Source organism: Typopeltis vanoorti, chromosome 12 (assembly GCF_054136105.1).
Source record: "Typopeltis vanoorti isolate ZY-2024b chromosome 12, IOZ_Tvanoo_1.0, whole genome shotgun sequence".
Classification (NCBI taxonomy): Eukaryota; Metazoa; Arthropoda; class Arachnida; order Uropygi; family Thelyphonidae; genus Typopeltis; species Typopeltis vanoorti.
In genome coordinates, this window is record NC_143560.1 from 118,253,677 (window position 1) to 118,281,119 (window position 27,443).

The 27,443-nt window shown below is 36.3% G+C and overlaps 1 protein-coding gene across 1 annotated transcript in view; it reads right to left on the minus strand.

Moving 5' to 3' along the window:
- Window positions 1–27,443, minus strand: part of LOC150101173 (store-operated calcium entry-associated regulatory factor-like) — a 144,009-nt gene that overhangs the window by 56,518 nt on the left and 60,048 nt on the right. Inside the window, exons 4-5 of the mRNA XM_090401453.1 lie at window positions 27,047–27,114; window positions 18,592–18,842 (exon numbers count right to left, since the gene is read on the minus strand). Of these exons, the coding sequence (XP_090257579.1) occupies window positions 18,592–18,842; window positions 27,047–27,114 (319 nt within the window). The remainder of the gene's footprint in view (window positions 1–18,591; window positions 18,843–27,046; window positions 27,115–27,443) is intronic.

Consider the following 27,443-nt stretch of genomic DNA (forward strand, 5'->3'; position numbering starts at 1 on the left):
TATTAAAACACACTTCATTCACATTATATGTAACCATTAGTATGGTGTTAGTGATGATAACCAGTCCATGTCCTGAACAGAAATCTAACGCTCATTCACCATTACTAGTTTTGCTCTTTTTCTTCAAACTTTTTCCTAAAAGATTTCTATATGCCTGGGATTTATTTCCTATTCTGCTACTCAGATCTCCAAGGACTGGCTTTTCTATTTTCTTTTTTGTCATTACTTTCTCTAATGATATATAGTGTGTGTATAATTTTGGAGAAAATGGAAAAGCTAATAAACGCTTGCTAGATTTCTATTCATGACATGGACTAGTCATCACTAATGCCATGCTTCAACATAAAGATGTGCACAAATTCACATGGAGAGAAGACACTGACTACTGACTGTATAGAAATAGTGGATATTAAAGATTCAATATTATTTCCAAGTCGAACGTATGTAGCAACTATGAAAAAGTTTTGTAATTTTAACTAGAGCTTATGAATAGACATACCATAATTTTTTTTTTTTTTTTTTTTTAATCAAACAAGGACATTTTAGAGAGCTTGCTCAAAACAGAAAGTAATGCCTTCTACGCTAAGTACTTATGATTCAAAAGGCTAAATAACGGAGTGGTTAACAAAAAACAACATTTCGTAGTAATAATTTTTAATTACTCTTAACTGAACATAACTTATTATTAAAAAGTTATTAATATTTATCACTAGCGTGAACTTTCTTTAAAAATTCTTTGTTATTTTTAATTGCGTCGAAAAATTCACTACAGTTTAGTTCACTATTAAGTTTGCAGCGCAATACAGATTTTACTGTTGATTCAGCCATTCTACTTCTTTCATCAGACCATATGTTATTCATTATTGAGAATATCCTTTCAACAGGTGAAGATGTGCCTGGGAGGCTGAAAATGTATTCTATAATTTGGACAAGATTGGGCAATGAAATGTTCTTTTCTCTGAAATGACTGAATAGTTGTATCCATTTTTCTTCGCAACTTGTATTTTTCAAAATGTCATAGTTTGCCGACCAAAAAGCTTTTGTAATCACCACTTCATCAAACAGTTCATCCATGTTTATTGCATTATTTGCAAGTTTCATTAATTTTTTCACCTGAAGCTTTAATTTCTGACCAAGCTAATTCAATGTTGTTTATCCTAGTAAAAGATTCTGCTCCACCAAAACTGTTTTCCCAAAGCTCAATGTAAGAAAGACATCGGTCATAAAATTTTGTAAACTCTTGTAGTATTATATTAATACTTCCATTATTTTCCGGTATTCTAAAAAGCTTTTTTGCTTCTTGCGGTATAAATTTATTATGACACCTTTCCTCAAGATTTGTTTTTAATTTTCTAAGTTCAATGACAATATCTGTTGCACTCGCTTTTGTATTTTCCATAATCAAGATAGATTTGTTAAACAATTTGAGTTGCCCATGCACAAACCACAAATATATTTCACCACAATCATTATCAATGAACTGTTTTATCATCACCGGCTAGTGTTCTTGTGAAATAAAATATGATTTCAGTCCCTCATAGATTTCAAGTATTCTGTCAATAGCTGGAAGTAGAGAAAGAAAACGGGTGTTGCCATGTTGAAGAACCTTTTTATACTCTACATCTACAAATTCACAGAAGGCTATTAGTTGGGTGACTCGAACCGTATAAATGTGGAAATATTTATAAATTTTGACTCCTAGGGGTGCTTAAGGGTCAAAGCTGTATAACTAAGAGAAGACCTCAACATAGCCTTTAAAGGAATGCAGAGAACCTCCCAGGGCTTCTGACTTAATGTCCAATCCTCACCTTCTCGTGGTGCACCCTGTTGGGTATCTATTTGGATACTTAACGAACGAGGATGGGCTGGCAATCTGGAATTTAGCCGGCCAAATTGTATTCTTATTGGTTAAACCAAAATAAAAAATGATGGTACAACATGACAAACTTTCATGCCGGCTAGGGCGTCGCCCGGTCAAACAAGGCCCCCGTTGTTTTCACCAGGGAACCAGAGCGAACAGCGAAAAGTCAGCTAGAGAAAAAAATCTGAAAACAAATCCCAACTCAACATCAGAGTTAAAGATTGGTACTATCAACATAAGAAGCCTGAATGACATAGAAATTGAGCTAGCTGAGGAACTAGATAAGTACCAGATCGACATAATAGGGGTGACTGAAACAAAAAAGACAAAAACTGGTGAGATCTTTCCGAGCAATAAATACAAAATGTTATGTTCAGGCAATGACAATCAAGGAAAAGAAGGAGAAGCCATAGTATTCAACAAAAATATGAGGCTAATCTTCTTAAATGGCATCCAGTCTCAAGTAGAGTAATGTGGACAAATATGAGAATGGGGAACTGGACAATGAGACTTATTTGTGCCTATGGTCCCTCGGAAGGTTCTACTAAGGTAGAAGTGGAGGAATTTTTTGAGGCTTTAGAAAAAGCAACTGACACAATGAAAAATTGGTCCTTGTTGGGGATCTAAATAGCAGAGTAGGAAATGATTGTCAGATAAAAAAAAAATATTTTGGGAAAATTTGGAGAAAAGAGCAAAGCTAATAAAAATGGCAAATATCTGTTGGATTTCTGCTCAGGACATGGACTGGTTATTACTAACACCATGTTCCAACATAAAAATGTGCACAAATTCACATGGAGAGAAGAGGCAAGGAATAAGAAAAGTCTCATTGACTATGTTATTGTTGATAGTGATGTTTTCTTCCTGGTGCAGGAGACCAGAGTGTACAGAGGATTTGAAATTGGAAGTAATCACTATTTAGTCTTGAGCAGGATAAAATTGAATTTCATATTGAAAAGAATAACATGTAAGAAAGTTTTAAAGCGAATAAAAGTTGAGCAGCTCTCAGATGTGAACTGTAGACTAAAATACACAAAGATTATTGAAGAAAAAAGAAAAGAGTTTGAGAACAGGAATCAAACCTTGGAGATTCAGTGGCAAACTCTGAAAAAAACATTGATTGATTCTGCCAGAGAGGCATGTGGTGAGGTTATCTGCAAGGATAAAAAAATCAGAACTCCCTGGTGGACACAGGAAGTTAAAGAGGCAGTGAAGGAAAAGAAGAAAGCATATCAAAAGTTCCTGTCAAATAAGTCAGCTTGTGCTCTTAGAGAATACAGAGACAAATGCAAGAATGCTAAACACTGTGTAAAACTAGCTAAACAAAAGTCATGGGAGGACTTTGGCAAGAATATAGAAAATAAATATCAAGAAGGTGGCAAAATATTCTGGAGGTTGTTGAACAAGCTTAGGAATGGAGGAAAGCGCTGTAAAAGGAGTTAGAGATGATAAAGGTGACATGAAAACGGGAGAAAAAGATATCTTTGAAGTATGGAGTAATTACTTTGAAAAACTGCTAAATGAAACAAGCAGTGATGACAGCACAGAGGTAAAAAACACTGACCAGGCATTCAGTCAGGAATACATATCCATACTTGAGGTAGAAAAAAGCCATCAAAGGCTTGAAATATGGAAAGGCAACAGGGGTAGATGATATTCGACCAGAAATGCTGAAGTATAGTGGTATAAGAGTCTTACAGTGGCTGCACTGCATAGATCAGAAAGCCTGGATAGAGGGACAAATTCTCGATGATTGGAGTAGAGCTCTAATAGTACCCATATATAAAAAGGGAAATAAAACTGAATGTGAGAATTACAGAGGTATTTCCCTACTGAGTGTTCCTAGCAAGATCTATGCAAGTATACTTGAGAAACGGTTGAGAAGAATTGTGGAAGAAAAGCTTGGTGAAGAACAAGCTGGATTCAGGCCAAATAGAGGCTGTCAGGATCAGATCTTCACTTTGCGACAAATAGTTGAGAAAGCATGGGAATAAAACAGAGATCTGTATTTAAGTTTTGTCGATTTGGAAAAGGCATATGACAAGGTGGCAAGAGAGAAGCTATTCAATACGCTACAGTTATATGGCGTCAATGGGGCATTATATCAAGCAATACTTTGTCTTTATTTGAGTTGTAAGTCAGCAGTTAGAATTGAAGGAAGTACAGGAAGATGGTTTAATGTTAAATCTGGTGTGAGACAAGGATGTACATTATCCCCTCTGTTATTCATTATCTATATGGATCACATTATGAAGGAAAGTGGTATTAAACATGATATCAAAATTGGAGATGTTAATGTCAGCTCTTTGCTTTATGCGGATAATGTTATACTTCTAAATAAATCCCCTACAAGTCTGCAAGATTCTCTGACTAAATTGAATAACTGTTGTAATAGATATGGTATGAAGGTCAGCAGTAAAAAGACAAAGACAATGAAAATAGGCAGAATCAGTGAAAATGTCAACTGTGTTGTGAATGGAGAACCTGTGGAACAAGTGAAACATATCAGCTACTTAGGCACGATTTTTACTGAAGATGGTAAATTAAATATAGAAATAGACAACAGAATCAGCAAAGCTGGTATGGTAGGAAGTCAATTGAATAAATTCATATGGAATAAGAGAGAAATTAGTCAGAACACTAAATTAGCTGTATACAAGACAGTGTTCAAACCAGTTTTAATTATGGATTTGAGAGCTGGGTCAGAAGTAAAACACTTGACCAAAGACTAGAGACCACAGATATGAGAGTCCTGAGAAAGATTATAGGCATTAACAGATGGCATCAATGGCAATATCATATTAAAAATGAGGATATTAGGAAAGAACTTGACATTGTGAACATCCAGGAATGTGTTAGGAGAGCTAATCTCAGGTAGTATGGTCACTTAAACAGAATGGGCGAAGAAAGATTAGCAAAACAAGTGTTCTCTGCCAGGTTGACAGCAAAACGACCCAGAGGAAGACCAAGATGTAGGTGGATTGATACGGTACAAAGAGCCTTAGACGATAGAAATATAAGATCTGATAATATTGGAGTCTTGACAAGTAACAGACTGATTTGGAGATGGGAAATTGTAGATAGGAAGTTAGTAATGATGTAATTTTTTTCATGTAGTACTGTCATATCCTGTACACCCCTTGAGGGTCCATGGCAGGAATTTGATGATGACTACTAAAGCTTCTATTTCAATAGAAAGAACATCAACTGCAGTTTGAAGACAGTTGTGAACGATGTGAGCAACGCAACCAATGCCCACAATATTTCTTCCTAGTTCCTTCTTCAATCGACTGTAAATATTGTTTTTTCCTCTCCGTTTTACACCCTTAAAATTGGTATTGCAGTTATCTCCAAAAAAAACAATTTTTTTTGTTATATTATGAATTTTCTTAACTGACATTAAATGGTTTGTCAATATTTCTGCAGTTTCCCCAGGAACTGATTGAAAGTCTAAAAGTTTAAATTTTACTCCACAATCTGGTGCAAAATACCACACAGCACATGGCACAGTTTTAATTTCTTTTCTGTTGAAAAAATCAATTGATATTGTCACAAAATTTGTTTTGTTTAAATCTTCACAAAGTTGCTGAAACAACAGTGGCTCAATCACATTAACAATGACAGCTTCACATTTTGTTCTACCCAGTCTAAACTTTGTTTCAAAAAGCTTTGATATCAATTTAGATGAAGAATCGGCAGACTTAAAGCTGAGATTGTGAATAGCAACAAGAAATGCAAAAGTTGCTTCTTTAGCAGCTATTAAAAATTCTTTGTCACTTGGATTGGCACCTTTAAAATATGACGATATCTTTGAGGAAGTTCCTGCAGCTGCTAGACTAGCCTTATGTTTCGCACGTCAAGTGATTTTTTTTATGTCCGAACACCCACCATGAGCCACAGAAAATTCTGAAGAGCACTGTTCACATTTCACTTCGTCAACATGACCACAAACAGTTTTCAAAAACAGATGATTCTTTTTTAATTCATCCGTAAACACAGTTTCTTTTTGGCATTTTGGGGTTAATTTAATTTAATGAAGTAAAAAAAATCACAAACAACAAGCCGAAAAGACACACCGACTCGCAATCTAAACTCAACTAAGATTGCGCATGCTCATCAATGACTTGCGACGCAGCGTACAGGCCAGAGTCAAAGTGGGGTATTCGTGTTGCCTAATCACCATTTTCCGAGGTTGCACTTTTTGTCATCATCATCATCATCATCAAATTCCTGCCATGTACCCTCAAGGGGTGTACAGGATATGACAGTACTACATGAAAAAATTACATCATTACTAACTTCCTATCTACAATTTTCCTCCAAATGAGTCTGTTACTTGTCAAGACTCCAACATTATCAGATCTTATATTTCTATCGTCTAAGGCACTTTGTACCATATCAATCCACCTATATCTTGGTCTTCCTCTGGGTCGTTTTGCTGTCAACTAGGCAGAGAACACTTGTTTTGCTAATCTTTCCTCTCCCATTCTATTTAAGTGACCATACCATCTGAGATTAGCTCTGCTAACGCATTCCTGGATGCTGACAATGTCAAGTTCTTTCCTAATATCCTCATTTTTAATATGATATTGCCATTGATGCCATCTGTTCACGCCTCTAATCTTTTTCAGGACTCTCATATCTGCGGTCTCTAGTCTTTGGTCAAGTGTTTTACTTCTGACCCAACTCTCAGATCCATAAGTTAAAACTGGTTTGAACACTGTCTTGTATACAGCTAATTTAGTGTTCCGACTAATTTCTTTCTTATTCCATATGAATTTATTCAATTGACTTCCCACCATACCAGCTTTGCTGACTGCGTGTATATTCTGCACTTTTAAATTTTTACCAAATAACCGGGACAAAATGATTAACTGGCCGGGACCATACCTTCAAACCAGGACATATGGTAAGCCTACTTATGAAAATACAATCCTTGGAAACAAATTTGGCATGAAAATCAGCAATAAAAAACCAAACTATGGAAAAACGGGCAAAAACAAACTTCAACTGCATTCCCAATGAAGAGCCTATAGAACAAGTAAAATATTTCAGATATTAAGGAAGCACAAATTGTAGTGAAAGTAACAAATGAAAGTTGGAAACAGACAATAGAAAAATAAATCAAATGTGATAGGAAGTGAACTGAATAAATTTATACGGAATAAGAGAGAAATTAGCCAAAACACTCAACTAGGAGTAAAAAAGACCAATTTTTCATTTATGGATTTGAGAGTTACATTAGAAACAAAATACCTGATCAAAGACTAGAGACAACAGATGGCAAAAAAGGTAGATTCATATTAATAATGAAGACATAACACTCATGGAGTCGGACTCTTTGTGGGAAGTACACACACAAAGCTAATCAAACCGTACCTTAAACTGATTCAATGTGTCTACATTCACAATACACTCATGTAATGCATTCCACTCACCAACCACTCTGCATTCAAAGAACCTTCTCCTCACTCCTCTGCTCACACCCTCTCCATACACAGTTTCCAGGGATGGTCTCTTGTTCTACCTCCCTCTCCCATTCTATGAAAAATTTCTTCCATGTTAACCTGATAACAATCCGTAATAAACTTGTCTCAATCGTATCTCCCCTACTCCTTTTATTCACGAGGCTTTGCAAATTACATTCTCCACATACCAAAGACCACTAACTACCTTTGTGAATTTTCTCTGGATCCTTTCTAGCATATTCTCATCACCACAAAAACTGGTGACCAAATCTGTGCACAATAATCTGTGTGAGGTCTGATACAATGAAATCATAACCACTTTATTTCTGCATGTTAAGGTCCTCTGCATCATTGCCATTATTTATACGCGTGGATAGGCTTATGTGTTCGTCAGACATGTTGTAATAGGTTTCACGGTATAAAAAGAACACAGATGGTTAAGAAAATAACTATTTATTAACTTAAAAGCTAATATTTTGCTGGTATTATATCCAGCATCTTCAGAGCACACAACACAAAGTTTGTTACAAAGGCAAGACAACTACAATCCGGTGTAACAGTGGGGACAGTATAAGTGATTGCAGCGTGCAACACAAGACTAAAGTCCTAATATGGCGCCATCTAGGTTAAAAAGACCGGTCTACATATCAAATCATAGATCGAGATCCCACCAACTCACAAAAGAATAAGGTGTGCAAGTTACTGAACAAAATCACTTCCTGGCCTAAAGAAATTGTCAAAAAACTTAAACCCATACACGTTAAAGCACCCAGAATATATAGCTCCTAAAATACACAAACAAGATACACCTTTGCGTCCTATTGTAGATAGTATAAACAGTCCTCCATATAAACTAGCCAAACATTTAGCAAAATTACTAACCACTTACATAAACAATTCTCCCTCTTTTGTTAAAAATTCTACCCACCTAAAAAGTATTTTAGAAAACCACACCTTAAATAGTTCAGACCTAATCGTGAGTTTTGATATCGCCTCATTATTCACTAATGTACCACTGATTGAAACACTTAACTTACTAAATTCACAATTTCCCCCAGATATATTCCAGCTATTTAAATTCACAGTACAGGCAGGTTATTTTACATGGAAAGGGAAAATATACAAACAGTTAGATGGGACAGCTATGGGTTCATAGCTGTCCCATTAGCTGTCCCCCTTAGCCAACTTCTACATAGAACATCTGGAAAAATTAGCTATCAACACAGCCACTCTCAAACCTAGTCTCTGGCTACGCTATGTTGACAATGTGTTTGCCATTTGGCCACATGGCCCAGACACATTGAATACATTTTTAGTGCATCTAAATAGCCAGCATCCTAAAATCCACTTTACAATGGAACTAGAAGCCAATGATTGCCTGCCTTTCTTGGACACACTGATCACACGTCATCCAGAAGGTTCCTTATCATTTTCTGTTTACAGAAAACCCACACATACAGGGAGATACTTACATAAACAATCACACCATCATCCTTCTCAACAATATGGTATCTTAAAAACACTTACCCATAGAGCTAGAGCAATCTGTTCCAATGACATTGCTCTCACTGCTGAACTTTCTCATCTACGTCAAACCTTCTTAAACAATGGTTATAATCCCCGTTAATTATAATCCCAATTACACACAGTATTTAAACCTTACATAAAATTAGCAACTCTCATCCGTTCACCTAAGGACAAATGCACTCCTTTATCACATCCAGGTGTCTATGAAGTGCCCTGTTCTTGCCATCAAGCCTACTACGGACAGACAGGAAGAAATGTGGACATCCGCCTCAGTGAACACAAAAAATATATCCGACACTTTCGCTATGGTAAGTCGGGTCTGGCAGACCATGCTTTGGATACCCCTGCACACAGGATCAATTGGAAAGAAACAAAAGTAATGCACAGAAGCTTCTACAAGTCAGAGAGGTTGTTCCTGGAATCAACAGAAGCCTTGAAACATACTCCAAACTTTAACAAGTATGGCTGTATAAATCTACCAAAGATTTGGGAGACAGTCATCCTAAGACCAAATTAATATTTATTACTTTTATTTTTTATCATTTGGACTACTATTTCAAAACTTTGAATTTTTTTTTTTTTTTTTTTTAATCCTAGATGGCGCCATATTAGGACTTTAGTCTTGTGTTGCACGCTGCAATCACTTATACTGTCCCCACTGTTACACCGGATTGTGGTTGTCTTGCCTTTGCAACAAACTTTGTGTTGTGTGCTCTGAAGATGCTGGATATAATACCAGCGAAATATTAGCTTTTAAGTTAATAAATAGTTATTTTCTTAACCATCTGTGTTCTTTTTATACCGTGAAACCTATTACAACATTGCCATTATTTGCTGTAGCGACTTCACAACTTGTGCATTGTGGCCCTAAATTTCAGGTCCTTGTCCACCACCACCACCACCACTCCCAAATTTCTCATCTCCTCCACCTCCTTTAAAGTTTTCCCACGAAGTGTATACTTTGCATCCCATCATTGCTTACCCAATTTCAAAACCTTACATTTTGCAATGCTGAACTGATAGCTCCACTTTCCTGCCCATTCATGGAATCTATTCAAGTCATCCTGTAAGGCCACAATATCTGCTTGACTCTGCATTGCTATCTTCAATTTGCATCATCTGAAAATCACCTTTTACATCATCTGGTATTTTGGTTGGCATGCGAACACAATTTGTATAAGGTCATTAGTGATGGCAAATGTTTCAGCATCTTGGCCTGCTAGATCTGTCCAACTGGAGGAGGAAATCCAGTTGGTGTTGTGGACATTAAAATCTCCTAAGAGGATGATTTTGCTGTTAGGGACCTTTGTTAGGGAACTGAAATATCAGGTGTAAACCTGACATTTCAATTCATCTCAAAGGTGTTCTACTAGATTAAGATCAGGAAAAGTTTCTGTGTCAAGTATGGTGGTAGTTACATACAATGCAGTAAAAGTTATCCACCTCAAACATTTTAATCAAACTATTCACAACAGCACTCACAAAATTAATCATTCTGAAATGACATGTTGAAAGACATGTGGGTCTTTTTTATGCAATGTATCCCAATCAAGGAATTATCCAGAGCTGTTGCATATTCATCTTCCAAACTTTAAGTAAAGGTCTGAGTCCATACAAGCATAAACAGCTTCAGATATAGCTCTGCTGAACTTCACAATCAGAATGATACACAAATGCAGTATATAAAATGCCCCAAGGATCCACCACATCCACATTCTTTCATCTGAGTTTTTTTTTAAATATATATCTGACCCACACATGAATGGTCACATGAACTAAAGGTTGTATTCTTTGGGAAAAGCAGAGTGGGGAAGTCTGTTCCAAAAAACCAAAACGAAAGAGGAGACAGAGAAGTTGGTTTGATAAGTGTCAAACTGGACTGTAAAAGGGTGTTAGTTAGCAGCAGCCCTTGGTCTCATGATTTTAGAGAAAAGTGGAAAAATAATAGTGGCTAAATTCAGAAGAGCACTGTCAAATAAAATATCTATAGAACAGATATAAGGGGAGAGTGAATGTCTATGAAAGAGGAATCTCTTCTGGATAGAATCGAGCAATCTTAGAGAGCATTTTGGTGCTCTACTCCAAATATGTGAGCAGTATTTCATGGTTGGGCACATTTAGAATTTGCATAGAGGTTAGCAACTATAATGGTGTCAAGTAATGTCTTCTGTGGAAAAGTACACAGAGTTTTTTGGCTGCTGCAGAAGCAATGATTGCAATGTTTTTGTGCCAGAAATGGCTGGAGGTATAGGTCTGTCCAAGAAGGGAAATCTGATCATGTTTGGATATCTCGGTATTACTGAAAATTAAGGAAAGGGATGCGAGCTCTTTCTTATGAGAGATCGGACAGGACTCAGTTTTGGTGGCACTGTCCACTAGATTGCCCTTGCCCAACTGAAATATAATATAGCTAGGAGATCAGAGTTCAGAACATTCATCATAGTGGATCTTGGGGTTTCTAACAATTGAGTATGGCACGGTTTGTCAAATGAAAAGGAGGAATGGAGTTTACTCTCATTAGCAAAGCTATAGATATGAAGTCTGTGAGAGCAAGTCATTTATACACAAGAGAGAGAAAGTGGGTAAAAGTAGAGAGCCCTGGGGTACTCCTGTACTGAAGGGGAAATTCTGAATAACAGAAACCATTCACCATGATACATAGTGAGCGACAGGTAAAAAAGTGGGTGATCCAAAAGTAGGTTGCAGAGTGTGACAGGCAGACCATATAATGGCAAGTTTGCTAAGTAGGCCATGTACACTTCTGAAATGTCAAGAGAGATTTTGAGTTTCTCTGAATTTTTCCATGACTTGAATCCAGACGTGGGTGGTGAAAGCTAGAAAATCAGTTGTGGATCAAGAGTGGCAGAATTGTATTTTACTGGAAATAATAGTTGGTAGGTCTCCAGGTGGTTCAGGAGTTGGTTGTTGATGACCTTCTCAATAGTTTTAGAGAAAACAGAAGCAAGAGAAATTAGATCGTAATTTGTTGGTTAACTTTTATCACCTTTATTTGAGATGGGCTGGATGTGGGCCTGTTTCGTGATATAAGGTAGACACCAGTTGATAGACCGAAGAGGCAATACAAGATAATACAAGATAGGTGTTAGTTCTTTGGCATAAGTTTTTAATACGATAGGTGGGATACCTTGTTTATGTTGAGGTTTAAAGGATTCTTCAAATTTCTCTCTGGTGGAAGACTATGTGTGACATGGATGAAATAGTTCTTGGTACAGTAGAAAGAACTTCTCCTAAGTCATTGATGCAGCAACTGGAAGAGAACAGTGATGGTAGTAAATCAAACTTGTCTTTGGGTGAGGTGACAACAGTACAAGCTGTTGTCACCTCACCTAAAGTGTCAACAAGCTGTTGTCACCTCTGTACAGTTGCAAGCTGCAGTATAGTTGTTTAAGTCTCACTACTGCCAGTGGCAAGACTTAAATGGATGATGACCGCCTCTTCATAAAGTCATACTGTTCTCTGTAGTGGTGGAAAAGTTGGTAAAAGTTTGAATTTAGAAACAGGTGGATAGAAATATAAATATGATATTCTATTTCACTGCTCTGAAAAAGAGGGATTATGCTTTAGTGATTTACTAATTTTCTATAATAAAGTGACAGATAATGAAGGCTATACCATGATACACATGTTTTGTAAAATCATCTGACAGGATAATGCATGGAAATTATAACATAGAGTGGAGTAAATGGGGATGGATATGAAACAAGTGACATGAATAAAAGAGTGGCAGACAGCTAATACAGGATATGGTGGAATATTCTATGAGAATGCTGGCAGTCAGTTGTGTGCCAAAGGGTTATGTTGGACACTGTTAATTTATATTATTATTTTATATCACTGAACAACCCACAATTTGCCTCAGAAATGAAAATAGCAATATGAAAATGACAAAATCTGTCAACCGGCTTGTGTTTAGGAGAGACTCATTCTGCATTTAGTACATAGGTATTATTTGGCAATGTTGTATTTCAATCTCCTGATTGCAACATATTGCATCAGCCAATCATACACAACACTCCCAGGAGATATTGGATCATTGGCTGATGCAATGCAGTTGAGTCATGATATCGCTGTCGTAAGATGATGCAATCATTAGTATAAAGTGAAGTCTCACAACTACTGTTCGTGTGACTTCTTGGGCTAGCTACACTCTCATTTACTACTGTGTCATAAATACTATACAAGTGATCCTTGCAGTGTAAATCCAGAAGAAGATGCCTTGTTCTTGTGTTAATAGTGCAAATAACTTTTGTAACATTTGAAGGAAAGTGATGTTTACAAGACGGAAAAAGACCATCACTCTATTAGTGAAAAAGGCGTATGAGCTTTATTTTGGATGTAGAATTATGGACCAGGACAAAGCCTGGGAAGGAGTCAAGCAATCATGCAAATGACTGCTACTTCTGCATGATACCACCTGTTTCGGGAGGTATCATGAGGTAAAAGAAGTGGACAATATAGTATACCCGAATATACCATCTGCACTCCTAGAAGTTCTGTGTGAAGGACTTCCTGTTCCCAAACCTCCTAAAGAATTTTCCATCAATTTAGAGGATGATGAGGACAGAGGCAAACCAATGTCGGGTTCCTCTGAGCCTTTGCTGTCTAACGATGATCCGTATGTCGGCCACAGTGCATCATCTGCACTACATATTCTCACACAAGAAGAACTGAACGATCTTGTTCACAATCTGGAGATATCCAAGGTTAAGAGTTACTGGGATCAAGAATTCTCAAGGAAAACCTCTGCGTTTTGCACTCATCATGAGCAGTTTGCACCTTACTTCCAAAAGAAAGGTGACCTTGTTCTGCTACAATGTAAATGGCCTGATGAATGCCTTTCAAATCAAACATGACAACTATTCACAGACTCATCGAAATTGAGTCTCAAGGCAGTGTTGCTGCAAAATAGAAACCAGCTTTCATTTGTTCTAGTCGGACATGCTGTCTACATGAAAGAAACCTATCATCTAAAACAGCTGTCGGACTGTCTTCAATACAGCAAGTACGGCTGGCATCTCTGTGGTGACTTGAAGGTAGTGTCTGTGTTGATGAGTCTGCAAATGGGATATACAAAGTACCATTTTTTGTGTGAATGGGACAACCAAGCATGTAAAGAGAGAGAGACTTTGTCTATGAGGAAATCCCTGAAGGTCAGAGAGAATAATGTGCAACACCCAGCACTGGGTGTTGCACATTATTCTCTCTGAAACACACAAAATTCTGCTACCATCCCTAAAACATCAAACCTGGTCTGGTAAAAAAACTTCATAAAAGCCATGTACCAGACTGAATCAGCTTTCAAATTCCCTCGACTCAGTGAAGCAAAAATTAAAGCAGGAGTTTTTGTGGGGGTCCTCAGATCCGAGAGCTCTTCATTGACAAGATGTTCAACGACCTGCTACAGAGTGATGAGAAAAAAAAAAGCTTGGGACACATTTTGTCTGGTGTCAATTAACTTCCTCAGAAATGTCAGGGCAGAAAACTACAAGGAACTGGTTGAGGACTTGTCTCTGTATCACAAACTTGGCTGCAATATGTGCTTAAAAATACACTTGCTCCATTCCCACTTGGATTTTTCCCCTCAACAACTGCAGCATGGTTAGTGATGTGTATGGTGAACATACTCATCACTGATGGGTGATTGCAATGATGGGGAAATGATATCAGGGAAAGGGGCCTACTTCTATGTTGGCTGACTACTGTTCGATGTTCACTAGAGATGATCCTGAGCAGATAAACAAGCGACAGGCAAAGCAACATCTAATGTGGATCTCTCACAAATCATAGACAATTTTACATTTTCGTTGTCGTATTCTTGCTCAACACCTCAAAATCTATAAGAAATGACTAAATTACTCTGGGGGCATGACTTCTGTAAAATTTTGTTATCCAGTGTATGCTTAGCTTGTGAAGTAATTATAAAGTTAACTGATGTAATGTAGAGAACATAGCATGAGGATCTGAATAGAATGGCATTATGGGTCAAGAATAACAGTTTCCATTTTTAACGTTGCTAAGGGTAAGATTATACATTTTGGATTGTGATCACAAGTTAGAGTGCACTGTAAGAAACTGATGAGGCAAGGGAATTGAGAGTGAAGTTAATGTCTTTAAGTCATCATGAATTCTTGATATGATGATAGACTGCTAGCATTTGGTCATCTCAGATTTCAACAGGGATTAAGAAGCAGTGGTGAATATTTAGAGGCAGTATAAATAATATAATAGGTCTACAGAATGACCGGTATGATGATTGATTTAAGTTTTATGGGCTGCCAAAGTTGGATGATAGGTGGTGAAGAGGGGTAATATACAGTAGTGAACAAATTAATCCGAACACTCCCATTTTAAACAAAAATTTTAATTTCAAGAAAATAAATACAAAAATTAAATTCCAACTTTACTTAATAATTTATATGTGCTCCTCTCTTCCTGATAAGTTCATTAATTCATTTAGGCATGGACTCTACCAACATAGAATACATTTTTCTTATTTCTGCATCTCAAAACCATACTTTTATAATAGATTATATTAAGTTATCCTTTGTATCATATCACAGTTTAATTTTCCACGTCTCTTTTTGACTATGGTCCACAAATTTTCGATTGGGTTAATGTCAAGACAGTTACCTGGCCACTGAAGCAATTGGATGTTGTGATTTTTGAGGAACTCTTTCACCTTTTGTGGAGTGTGGCATGGAGTGAGATCTTTGTCTTTCTGGATCTGTGGGACCACTCTTTTCTCTAATATTTTTATGGATTGGTCTTTCTTCATCATACCAACAACATGTAAAAGAGATCCTGGTCCGTCATGTGAAAAACAACCTCAGAACATTTTTTTTTTTAGTTGGGTGTTTAGGAGCTTCTTGAAGGTAGGTGGGAGAAGTTGTATCAGTCACTGATTTGTGAGCATAGGTTACTCACTCTCCTTGGACAAATAAATGGCTCTCATCTGAGATTATGACCTTCCACTTCTGAAGTCTAATCTTTGTACACTTTTGTCTGCTGGAGCCTCTTTTTCTGCATAGCCTTCATCAACAGTTGTTTCTTTTTGGTATGTGGGCAGTCCTCCCTGCTTCCGACAATCTTCGACAGACTGTCTTGTCAAAAAAATTAATCCCACTAGCTGTCGTCACTATTTAAGTCCACAGCAGACAATCTTAAATTCATTTTGCTTTTACTAACTAGTATATGATCTTGAGTAAGTGTAGTTTTCCTTTTTTGCCCACAGGTACCTTTTCTGTCAGTAGAAAAGATACCTGCCTCCGTAAACCTCTTTAAAATTGCATTAACAATACCCAAACTAGCACCACACTCATTGACAATTCATCTTTGAGTCATGGATGTGGGCTGAGAAAGAGTACATATTTTTGAATGCTTTCTTGGAGATATATCCATTTCATTACTACTTATTATTATTTCTTTCCTTCTCTTTTACCTTGCAGTGTTGAGGATTTTCTATTCATTTAACCACAACTGTATCTTGAGGATAAGGTAGGTAGCCTTATGCCTCCCGGAGTGTCCTCTGTCTGTAGATGCATGTGTTCAAGGGTCTGTTTGCCTGTTCTGCGGGACGAAAAACCCAAGTTTCCAGGTGAAAAAAAAAAAAAAAAAAAAAACCTACCTCCATATGAGATCAGCTAACTCACCTTTAGTCAAAAGAGACCAGATAAAGGTTCCTCACGTCATAGATGGGATTCAAATCCAGGTCTTTCCAACCAAAGGGCTTCATCGATACTGAATGAGCTACAGAGGCTCGTATCCATTTTACAGCTACAAAAAATGAATAAAAACACTACAAAATTCAACTTGTTTAAGCTATTAAAAATACACAACACTATTAATAAACATTGTAGAAACTGTTAAAACACGTAGTACCCAACCAAACATTGTTTACTATCTTTTTGCTTAACATCCACGTTTATGATCCATACATTGGTATTGCCTTTACATTTGAGTTAAATATTCTCATTTTAATAAATTTAGTTTAATCCTTTATCCAAGTGTAAGCAAACAAAATTTGCACCTGAAAATAGGACTGGGGTAAGGTAGTACAACACCGGGAAACTCGTAGCAAAGGTGGACCAAGCTAACATCACTCCTATCTCAGTATCTCCCATAATGCAAAACACATCTCCTTGCAGATATGTACAATGTTATGCATTAAGGGAAGGGCCACTACCCAGACTAGTTTCGACCTTTATTGATGTCTCTTCAGTGGGAGCCAGGCCCAGAAGTGGAGATACCAGGTGGCACACCGTTTGGCAACTCCTATAGGTAAAGATGACCTCGCCATTGCTTCTGCCTGGTATCTCCACCTCTGGGCCTGGCTCTCTCTCCTCTATTTTTAATTTGGTGTTTTCTGAAATCCATTCTTTGTCTGTATTAGTTCAAAATCCCAATATCTTTTCTAATGTGCTTATTAGTATGTCTTTAATCTTAATCCATTTCTCTCTATGCTCATATATATATACATTGCCCTTCATATACACAGGGCAATGATGTTAAGTCAACTGCTGCTTATGTTTATATACATGTATCTTTCTTGTGAAATATTTCACATGTAAAATTTTGTTCATTTAGGCTATGGTACAATGTGGATGAAAACAAGAACTTGTTCATAGTGGACAAATATAATATACTTCTAATTGTTGCTGGGAAAAAAAAAGATACTTCAATTTCATCTACTATTAACATCTTCAGCAATTAAGTCGTTTATTTATGTATTTATTCTCATCCTTTCTACTTTCTATAAAACACCATAGGATTTTGCTTGTCTTGCTCTGCCTGTTTCTCTACATATCCCAATTTCTTCTTTCTTATCACATTCCTATCTTTCATACTGGCAATCTTTCTGCTTGTACTTCTTCTATAAAATCTTCTGCATTTAATATATATTTATCCTCCTTACTTTAAAAATGTAGCCTGATATTGCTATTTTCAAATAACCTCAAACCAGATCAGACACTACAATATTTCCATTCACTTACTCATGCCATCGTAGGTTTTTGGTTTGCTTTGATTAGAATTATTATAGAAGCAATGAAGACAACATTATTTCTGTTACCAGTCCATGTTCTTTAGCCAGTCTGCGGGATAAAAAACTCACCTTTCTAAGAGAAAAAAATTTTGCCATTTCTGTATGAGAATGACAAACTCGATTTCAGATGAGTTTAAATACCCACCTTTATAAAGCTATATATGTCAATGTAGCAGAACTACAGTGGAGGAAGTGGTATAGGTAAGAAATTGTGATATAATGGCGGATAGAGAGCTGTTGCTGATGTTCAGGAGACACTAAATATCAGCAAATAGTGAGGACAAATGGCAGAATAAAGATGGAGTTCTATTTGTATAAGATCTTGTTCACACATCATCTGGACCACTGTTCACTTATCTGGTTACCATAAAAGAACTATATGAAGGTAGTACAAAAGCAGATAAGAGTGCAGACAATGGATGAATTTACAGAGTGATATTGTATTTTGTTTTTGTTGCACACCTCCCATGTACCTTGGGTACTGCTGCAACCCATAGAACAGCAGCATGACCACTGCTGTCCCTACACCAATAAAAACCAACCAACCCACTTCCCAGGATTACTCTTACCTCTATGGAGGTCACGTGGTTATCATAATACAAACAATAAAATCCTATAGTCTTGATAATTTTACATTAAAATAAAAAAGGTCTTGGTTTTAAAGGTTTACTTACTATCACTGAAGTAATCTTCTCTAAAGCCAGGTGGATGAGGCCTATTGCCATAAGGAGTGTTACTATTCCTAAACCAGTTTCCAAAGAATCCCCCATTATAACGGCTGTCAGAATCTGGGTAGTCATCACTAGTATTACTGTACTGATGGGTGTGTAAACAAGTCTTATATAAAGCATAAATTATAATTCCAACTATAATCAAGAGGAGCACGTCACCAAATTTACTGCTTTTATGTTGATTCTGAGAGTGGCTGGAAAAAATGTAAAATATAAATCAGTATGAGAGGAAAGAGATTTAAACATTTCTCAGCAATAAAATTCATATGTTCTGTTCTAATTTAATTATAGCCCATTAATATATTTATGCAGATACATGAAATTAACAAATTTAGCCTCACATGTGCCTTTAGAATTCTAAGTGTGACTATTAAATAATGATAAAATTTTTTTAAAATTAACGATTACTTAATTCCTACTCTAACTTCAGCATATGGTAGAGATGTTTCAGTTAAAGAAATACCATCACTGCCATCCAGGATGGGATAATGTCTACATGTGGAAGACTGAAATACATAATAATAAACTTAAATTTAAGGAAACCAGATATTTGAAGTAACTATTACTTTAAAAAATAAATGAGGTAACAGTGCTAAAACTAGCAGCAAACATCATGGTAGAATGCAAGTCATGAGTATAATAATAAAAGTATTACCAATCTTAAAAAAAGGAAAAGAAATAAAAGTGAATGAAAGTATTACACAGGAATTACCCTACTGAGTGTCTTTTCCCCAGTCCCATGATTCTCTTATCACTTATTAAAAGCATGGGCAAGAGGAGGTTAATAAAAATAATTGAAGATAAACTATGAAGAATAAGATGTTGTACAAAAGAGGTTGTCAGGAAGAAATTTGTTTTCTTTCAGAACAGTCAAATCATTGGGACATAACAGATTGCCATTTACTTTCTTTTTTTTACATATTTAACCCACACATAAGCCTAAAGCACATGAGTGTCATGTGTGGGATGTAGGTCAGCATTGAGAAAAAAAGAAAGAAATATAATGACATTTTCCTTGAAGATTTAGAGGTTGTTGAGGAACATATTATGTGCAAGAGGAGAAGCAGGTTCATAATGGTTGCAGCTATTCTGAAAAGGGATGCTGTACAGCAGCTGCTCTTGTTTTGATAGGTCCAACAGAAAGCAGAGGAATAGCATTTGCCAGTTCATTGGAGCAGCAACCATGGAAGTACCTGAGAAGAGAGAGCTGAAACAGTGCCCCTGTGAGATACCTGAAATGATCTGGTATGGATGCTTAGACATTGGTTAATACTCATGTTGATGTTTAACATAGAAAATACATGTCTAAATATAACAATTAACAAACCAAATTTATTTATTTAGCTATTATAAGTCAATATTTCACCTTGAAGACACCTTCATAGGCATGAAGATGCCTTGCTGACAAAGACGCACAGACACACTAGCAACAAGTGAAGACTTGTCATATCAAGAAATATAATAATTTAGTCAGGAAGATAAATAAGCTCCAATTACTTCTGGAATATATTGTAATTAATCAGTCATTAGTTCAACTCATGAAAGAAGCTATCATCATCATCAAATTCCTGCATGTACCCTCAAGGGGGGGGGGGGGAGCGTACAGGCGAAAGAAGTATTAATGCTCTCAGTCTTGGTCATAACTATGCCATAAGCACAAAGGAAATGCCCAGTCTACAAATTATGACAAAAATAGAACAATTTATCTACAGCCCCCCCACACACACACATCACCAATCTATAAAGCCATTGAAAAGATATTTATCCCATGCGAAACTCAGCGTACTAAAAAAAGCTGAGCCAAAACCAGAATATTATCATCAACAAAGTAGATAGGATAATGCTGCATTTATACTGGATTGCTCAGAACATGATCAAAGTAGTACTAATCTTTAAAAAAAAAAGGTAAAGAAATAAAACTGAATGAAAGTATTAGATAATAATTACTGTACTGAGTGTCTTTTCTGCAACCCTATCTTACATGATCAACCCACATACCATCTAATTAACAGACCCTACCAAAGCACAGAAAAAAACTCTTAAAAATTTTAAACAAAGTTCTATCCTGGTCTCCTGAAACTGTCCAAAAACAAAATATATAATCCCAGTCCTCCCCTGATTTATGATACGCCTCTAATATAGTAGATAGTATATTGATTCCAATACTTGTAAAGTGGCCAAATACTTAGCCCAAGAGCTCTCTTATTACAGGCCACACTTCTTTCCATATTAAACACTATGCACTTCAAATCTCGCTTGGAGGATAAGTCAAGAAGACAGAAATCATTCATCCTCTCTATCCCCTTCCCTGACATATTGGACTTATTCACTTTTGCTGTGCACTCTATTTTACATGGCAGGGAAAAACCTACAAGCAGACTGAAGGTTATAGCCAGGAGTTCCCCCCTTTCTCTCCATCCCCACCAATCTATTCATGGAACATTTTGAAAACACAGGCCTAAATACTGCTCCTCTCAAACCCACAATATGGCTATGCTATGTTAATGACATTCTCCATTTGGCAACTTGGTGGAGATATGTTAGAAATGTTTTCAACACACCTCATGCAACACCTGAGAATCGATCTGTTTTGCCAGTGAAAAGGAAAACAATAACTGTCTGCCCTTCCTTGACACTCTGGCCATCTGCCTTAACCAATCTTCTGTCTACAAATAACCTGCCCATACTGGAAGGTACATCCATCACCTTTTATATCAAAACCACCTCTCCCAGATATATAGTTATTAAAATCTTAGTTAACAGAGCTAGAATCATCTGCTTGGCTCACCCTATCCCATCCATTAAATCTAGTCATATCTGTGACACATTTTTAGCCAATGGCTTTCCTCATAACAAAATTAACAGAGCTCTGCCCATCCTCAACCCCCCCCCCAAATCCAGAACATTCAAAATCCATTGCCATCCTCAAAATGCACACATTCTTAAAAAGGTACAGACCTTCAAGGCCATACCAAAAATTTGCTGTCCTTATCTGCTCACTTAAAGATCTACATCACCATCTTGATCATTCTGGAGTCTATGGCATCCCTTGCTCTTCCAAACTTAAATATTTCAGAAAAACTAGAAGAATAGCTAATATCCACCTAGAAGAACATAGAAAATACACCCATCATTTCTTAGAGTGGCAGACTATACCATAGAGTTACTGTTCTTTGAATCCACATCAGCACAACAAAATTCTCCAAGCCTAAATAAATTTGGCTTCATTACACTGCCAAAAATCTGGGAGACCATCAATATGAAAAGCAATATTCTGCCACCATGCACCTACAGAGAGTGCCAGTAGAACTGTAGGAGCCAGCCTTTTAAAATCAGTCTGTGTTGCCTTCCTGCTGGTATACCTGCTTGCATGTGTTAAGTTTTTCTTTGTGCCTATGAAGATGACCAAGGCAAAATATTAACTAAATAAATAAATTTAGTTATTTATTAGTTAGTTAATTATTACTTTTAGATGTTTCTCCATTAAACGTCAACATGAGGTTGAAGTGAATGTGAGATAGAGGGGTCATCTATGAGCCAAATTGTTCTGTTCTGGACAGCATCAAAATTTTTTTTTAAGGAGGCTGTAGGTGCATTACCTCAGATGTGTGAACAGTAATCTAAGGATGGATGAATTTGGGATTTATATACGGTTAGTAGCTGGGTGGGGGTGTAAAATAGCATCTCAAGCAGAAGAGAAAACTTAATTTTTAGAGGGCCGAGGAAGTTATTGATGCAATGTGTTTAAGTATGCAGGCAGAGGCTGCAGGTAAATGTGAAGCCAAGAAGAGAGATCTGATCCTGTCTGGTAATTTGTGTATTGCTAAGGATAAGGGTGGGTGAGCTGAGATCCCTTTTGCAAGAGAAAGAGCATTTTGGTGGCATTGAAGTTTACCAGATTGCTCTTGTCCCACTGAAGGATGTTAGGAGATCAGTGTTAAGGCACGTTGCAGATCTTGATTTTGGATGTCTAAAAAAATACATGGTTTGGCAATGGAGTGTGCTGTTGTCAGCAAAGCTGTGCATTGGCTTGGTAGTTATTAAGTAGGATATTTATGTATAGGAAAAAGATTTCAGGTGGATTATAGAGTGGAGCCCTGAGGCACTCCTGCAATGTCAGTAAAGCTTGAAGAGAAATGTCATCCACCATGATGACATGCAGCGAACACCAGAGGGAGGCAGGCAGCTTGCTAAGTAGGCTACAATGCCAAACACAATCAAATGCCTCAGAGATGTCTAAGTCGACAGTGCATATTTCTCTGAACCTTGCCATGGCACATATCCAGTGCTGGGTGATGCAGCCTAAGAGATCAGCCATGGATCTAGATTGGCAGAATCCATACTGGTGGACCTCAAAGCAGTGGAAAAGTTGATTATTATTATTATTGATTCTCCATTTTTTGTAAAGGATTGAGGTGGTAGTAATTGGTTAGCAGCTAGATGGCAGACTTCTATTTCCCTTTTTTTTTGGAATAGGCTGGATATATATATTTGATGCAACATGCAACAGATTTACTCAGCTACATGACATGATTAAATAAATTTAATGATGACCAGAAGCTGAGAGATACCAAAATAGAAAAAATATTATTTATTATTTGAGCAGATTCGAGTGACATTCGATCATTTACTTTTAATTTAATCATATATATCAGTGGTGTCACATGCCCATTTCAGTTGGGTGTGTTGTCGTAGCTTATGCAATCCATGATACAAAACTGTAGTGTGCGCTGCATTTTTATCCATGTATGAAAGTTTTAAGAGTGTATAGCACATCAGTGCTCATCTTAATTGGTCTAATGCAATTAACTGTAGGATAACTTTGAATGCTTTAATTTATCAATTAATTGCAACCAAATCTCCACAGATTGAGTGTGGGGTGGGGGAGAATGTGTTTGTTTTAAGATATTGTATATTAGAAAACAATAATGAAGGAGAATGCTTTATTTTGGTTGGTATATTTGAATTACTCAAAGGTGTAAAATTTGGTAGAGGTGGACTAGGCTTACTTCCTTCTATATTATATATAAAAACTTGCCTACCACGTCAGTTCACACTTCATGCAAGCAAAACAGATGAAATGCAGAAAACAAAAACAGCAACTCAAGACAACATTCAATTGGATTGGTTGACACAATAATCAATCACAGGATCTAGGTGCTATTGTCTCAGAGCTCACCCTGCCTTGCTTTCTGAGTGGTGTGGTCTAAAACTACTGGAACGCTAAGAATTTGACTCGCTGTGCCATCTGTACATCTTTTCAAAGGGCTCAAAGTTGTATGTATTTTGAATGCACACGCAGGATATTAATGCGAATTTGATGCAATGTTTATGTGTTGAAAAGTGTCCTCTTCATGAAGCATTAGTATATTGTGTTTATTTTTAGAAATCATGCAAAGTCTGGAAACAATTAGAGAAGTCTTTAATGGAATAAATGCAAAAATATAATATTGGTGATACTGCTATTCCGTGGACGAGTACCGTAAATCTAGCACACCTGGAATATTCACTCCTGATATATATAGTCTTGCTTCTATGTTTCTGTAGGGATAAGTGTTAGCTGAGTAGTGAGTGAAACTAAGGAAATACAATAGGGACTGGTAAATTTTATAGTGTCCAAGTTATTTAATATTCTTATGTCTTTTGCAAAAAAAAAAAAAAAAAACATGAAGCGTAAGGTGATTAGTTACTGGCACAGGGAGAGGAGATTTGCCTTTATCTATGCAAGAGTTGGAGGAAGAGTAATACCAGATGGTCAGATATTTCTTTGGATGCTGTCTGGATAAGAGAGGTGAAAGGAACAGAAGTTGCATCCAATGGCTTTCGGAGGGGAATAGAAGGCATGGCTTCCAACTGGACAGGAGGCAGTTTTCTGCTCTGGGCTTTCTGAAGTCTAATTTAAATCTGTCGATGAATGTTATGCATTCACTGTGTGTTTCAGTATTGGCTGAGTGTGAAGATAAGGGTTCTTGATGTCAGCCATCAGCTTCTTTTTTTTTTTTTTTTCAATGATCTGATAAACTTTCTGTTGAAATGGTTTGGAAAGTGGACAAAAATGTTGGGTAGAATGCTTTCAAATGCCAGCAAGAATAATTTGCGAGTTGCCCGGAGCAGTTGTTTGGGTGTGAGGAGCAGAAACAATAGTTGGACCATGGAAAGGATGGAAAAATTCTGCATGTCATCTCACTTGGCACTTTATAATGCCAAAGGACATGGGATTACGAGTGTTTGAAGGAACAATGTTCTATGAGAGAACAGACTTGCACTAGATTGTGATTTAAGTTACCAAGAGAAAGGTGAGGTCTACAGTGTATCAGGAAGGCAAACTGTTTAAAAAGACATCCAGAGTAATCGGAGTGAAGAGTTATCAGGAATTTGGGTGGGTAGATGTATGAATTCCATTAGGTTATTATAGGTTAACTTATAGAAAAGAGTTCTGCCTCATATCTAGCTTGGTTTGATGTTGGAAAAAGGGAACCAGTTAGTATTGTTGACATCAAGATCACCTAGGAGAATAGCTAGATTGTAGATGATCAAGCTTTATGGAAAGAAAGATGAGATAAGGAGGATAGTGGTTTTTAGACATTGGGAACAAGTAAATGAAGCAGAGGAGATTAAAAGCAGAGGATATTAAATCAGCTGCTCTCTCTAGCAAGCAATATCAGATCTCACACATGCACAGGTGTCATCCTTGTGGCAAATGGAATTGTGAAGTGTATAATTTAGACACTGAATACGAAAAAAATTCTGAGAAACGTCTAGCAAGGGAAAGAATCAAAACTTTAAACTTAAATGATGTACAATGAAGTTATACAGAGCTTATATTTAAATTACGTGAGTAGTTTTTAAACCAAAGGATGATGTGATATTAAACGAGTTAAATTAAATGACATAAAATATGTAGAAGTTTCTTAACATTAAAAGTTGATAATTTAATCTTCAAATAAAGTCATATTATCACCATCATCAAATTCCTAGCATGAACCCTTGGGGGGTACACAGGCTTTTCATGATAGTACTACATGAAAAGTTACATCATTACTAACTTTCTGTTGACAATTTTTCTCCAAATTAATCTATTATCTGTCAAGACTCCAAAATTATCAGATCTTATATTTGTCTTCTAAGGCACTTTTTACTGTATCAATCCACCTATATCATGGTCTTCCTCTGGGTCTTTTTTTCCTGTCAACCTAGCAGGAACACTTGTTTCTGTTAATCTTTCCTCTCCCATTCTCTTTAAGTGACTATACAATCTGAGATTAGTTCTGCTTACACATTCCTGGATGCTAACAATGTCCAAATTTTTAATGTGATAGTGCCATTGATGTCATCTGTTCATGCCCCTAATCTTTCTCAGGAGTCTCATATCTATGGTCACTAGTCTTTGGTAAAGTGTTTTATTTCTAATCCAGCTCTCAGATTCATAAGTTCAAATTGGTTTGAATACTGTGTTGTATATACAGCTCATTTAGTGTTTTTACTAATTTCTCTCTTATTCCATATAAATTTATTCAGTTGACTTCCTACCATACCATACCAGCTTTGTTGATTTTGTTGTCTATTTCCATATTTAATTTACCATCTTCAATAAAAATTGTGCCTAAGTAGCTGAAATGTTTTACTTGTTCTATAGGTTCTCCATTCACAATGCAGTTGATATTTTCAATGTTTCTGGAGATTTTCATTGTCATGTTATTGCTGATTTTCATACCAAATTTATTACGACAGTCATTCAATTTAGTCAGGGAATCTTGCAAACTTGTACTGCATTTATTTAAAAGTATAACATTGGCTGCATAAAGTAAAGAGCTGAGATTAACATATTCAATTTTGATATCAGGTTTAATACCACTTTCCTTCAGATTTTGATCCATATAGATAATGTACATCCTTGTCTGACACCAGATTTAACATCAAACCATCTTCCTGTACGTCCTTCAATTTTAACTGCTGATTTACAACTCAAATAAAGACTAAGTATTGCTTGATATAATGACCCACTGACACCACATAACTGTAGTGTTTTGAATACATTTTCTCTTGGCATACTGTCATAAGAATAGTATTTTTATTTATTTATTTTTATTTTATTGTTTATAAATTGCATGTATTCTCATGGGCAATTTTCCTGTATACAGGATTAAAAAATAATCCTGCTACTTCCATTCAAGATAGGCTAACTCACCTTTAAATGAAAACACCAATTTAAGGATTCCTCTTGTCAGACAAGAATGAAACTTAGGTCTTTTCCAATTGAAAGGTGCAATGTCCCCAGTGATTCTTCCAGTTATGCTAAGGAAGCATGTATGTAGAGATAAAAGTAGTGTAACAACAAATAAATAGTTATGAATTATTCCTAAGGAAAAAAAAACATCCATTAAAAAAAAACATTTACCTTCCATAATGGTCATCATATCCTTTTCTTCCTTGAGAATTTTGTGTCCTATCTATAGTATATTCAAGCTGAAAATTAAAATACAGTTAAATGAAAAAAAAATGTGTAAAATAATGAGAAATGGAAATATTAAACTAACAAACAGCAGAGAGTTGACACAAACATAATCTTTCAATGAATTGTGGTTATATGTTATATAGGAACATGTAACCACATGTTCCTATATAACCACAGCACATGTCGTTTATTTCATTTTTTTTTGTTTTGCCTATTCTAGACTTTGTTTTATCTAGATGTTCAATCATATAATCCCCATCCTCTTCTATCAACCAAATTTTGTAACCACAGACCTTAAATTTATCCATATCCACTCAAGCATATAACTTCTATCACCTAC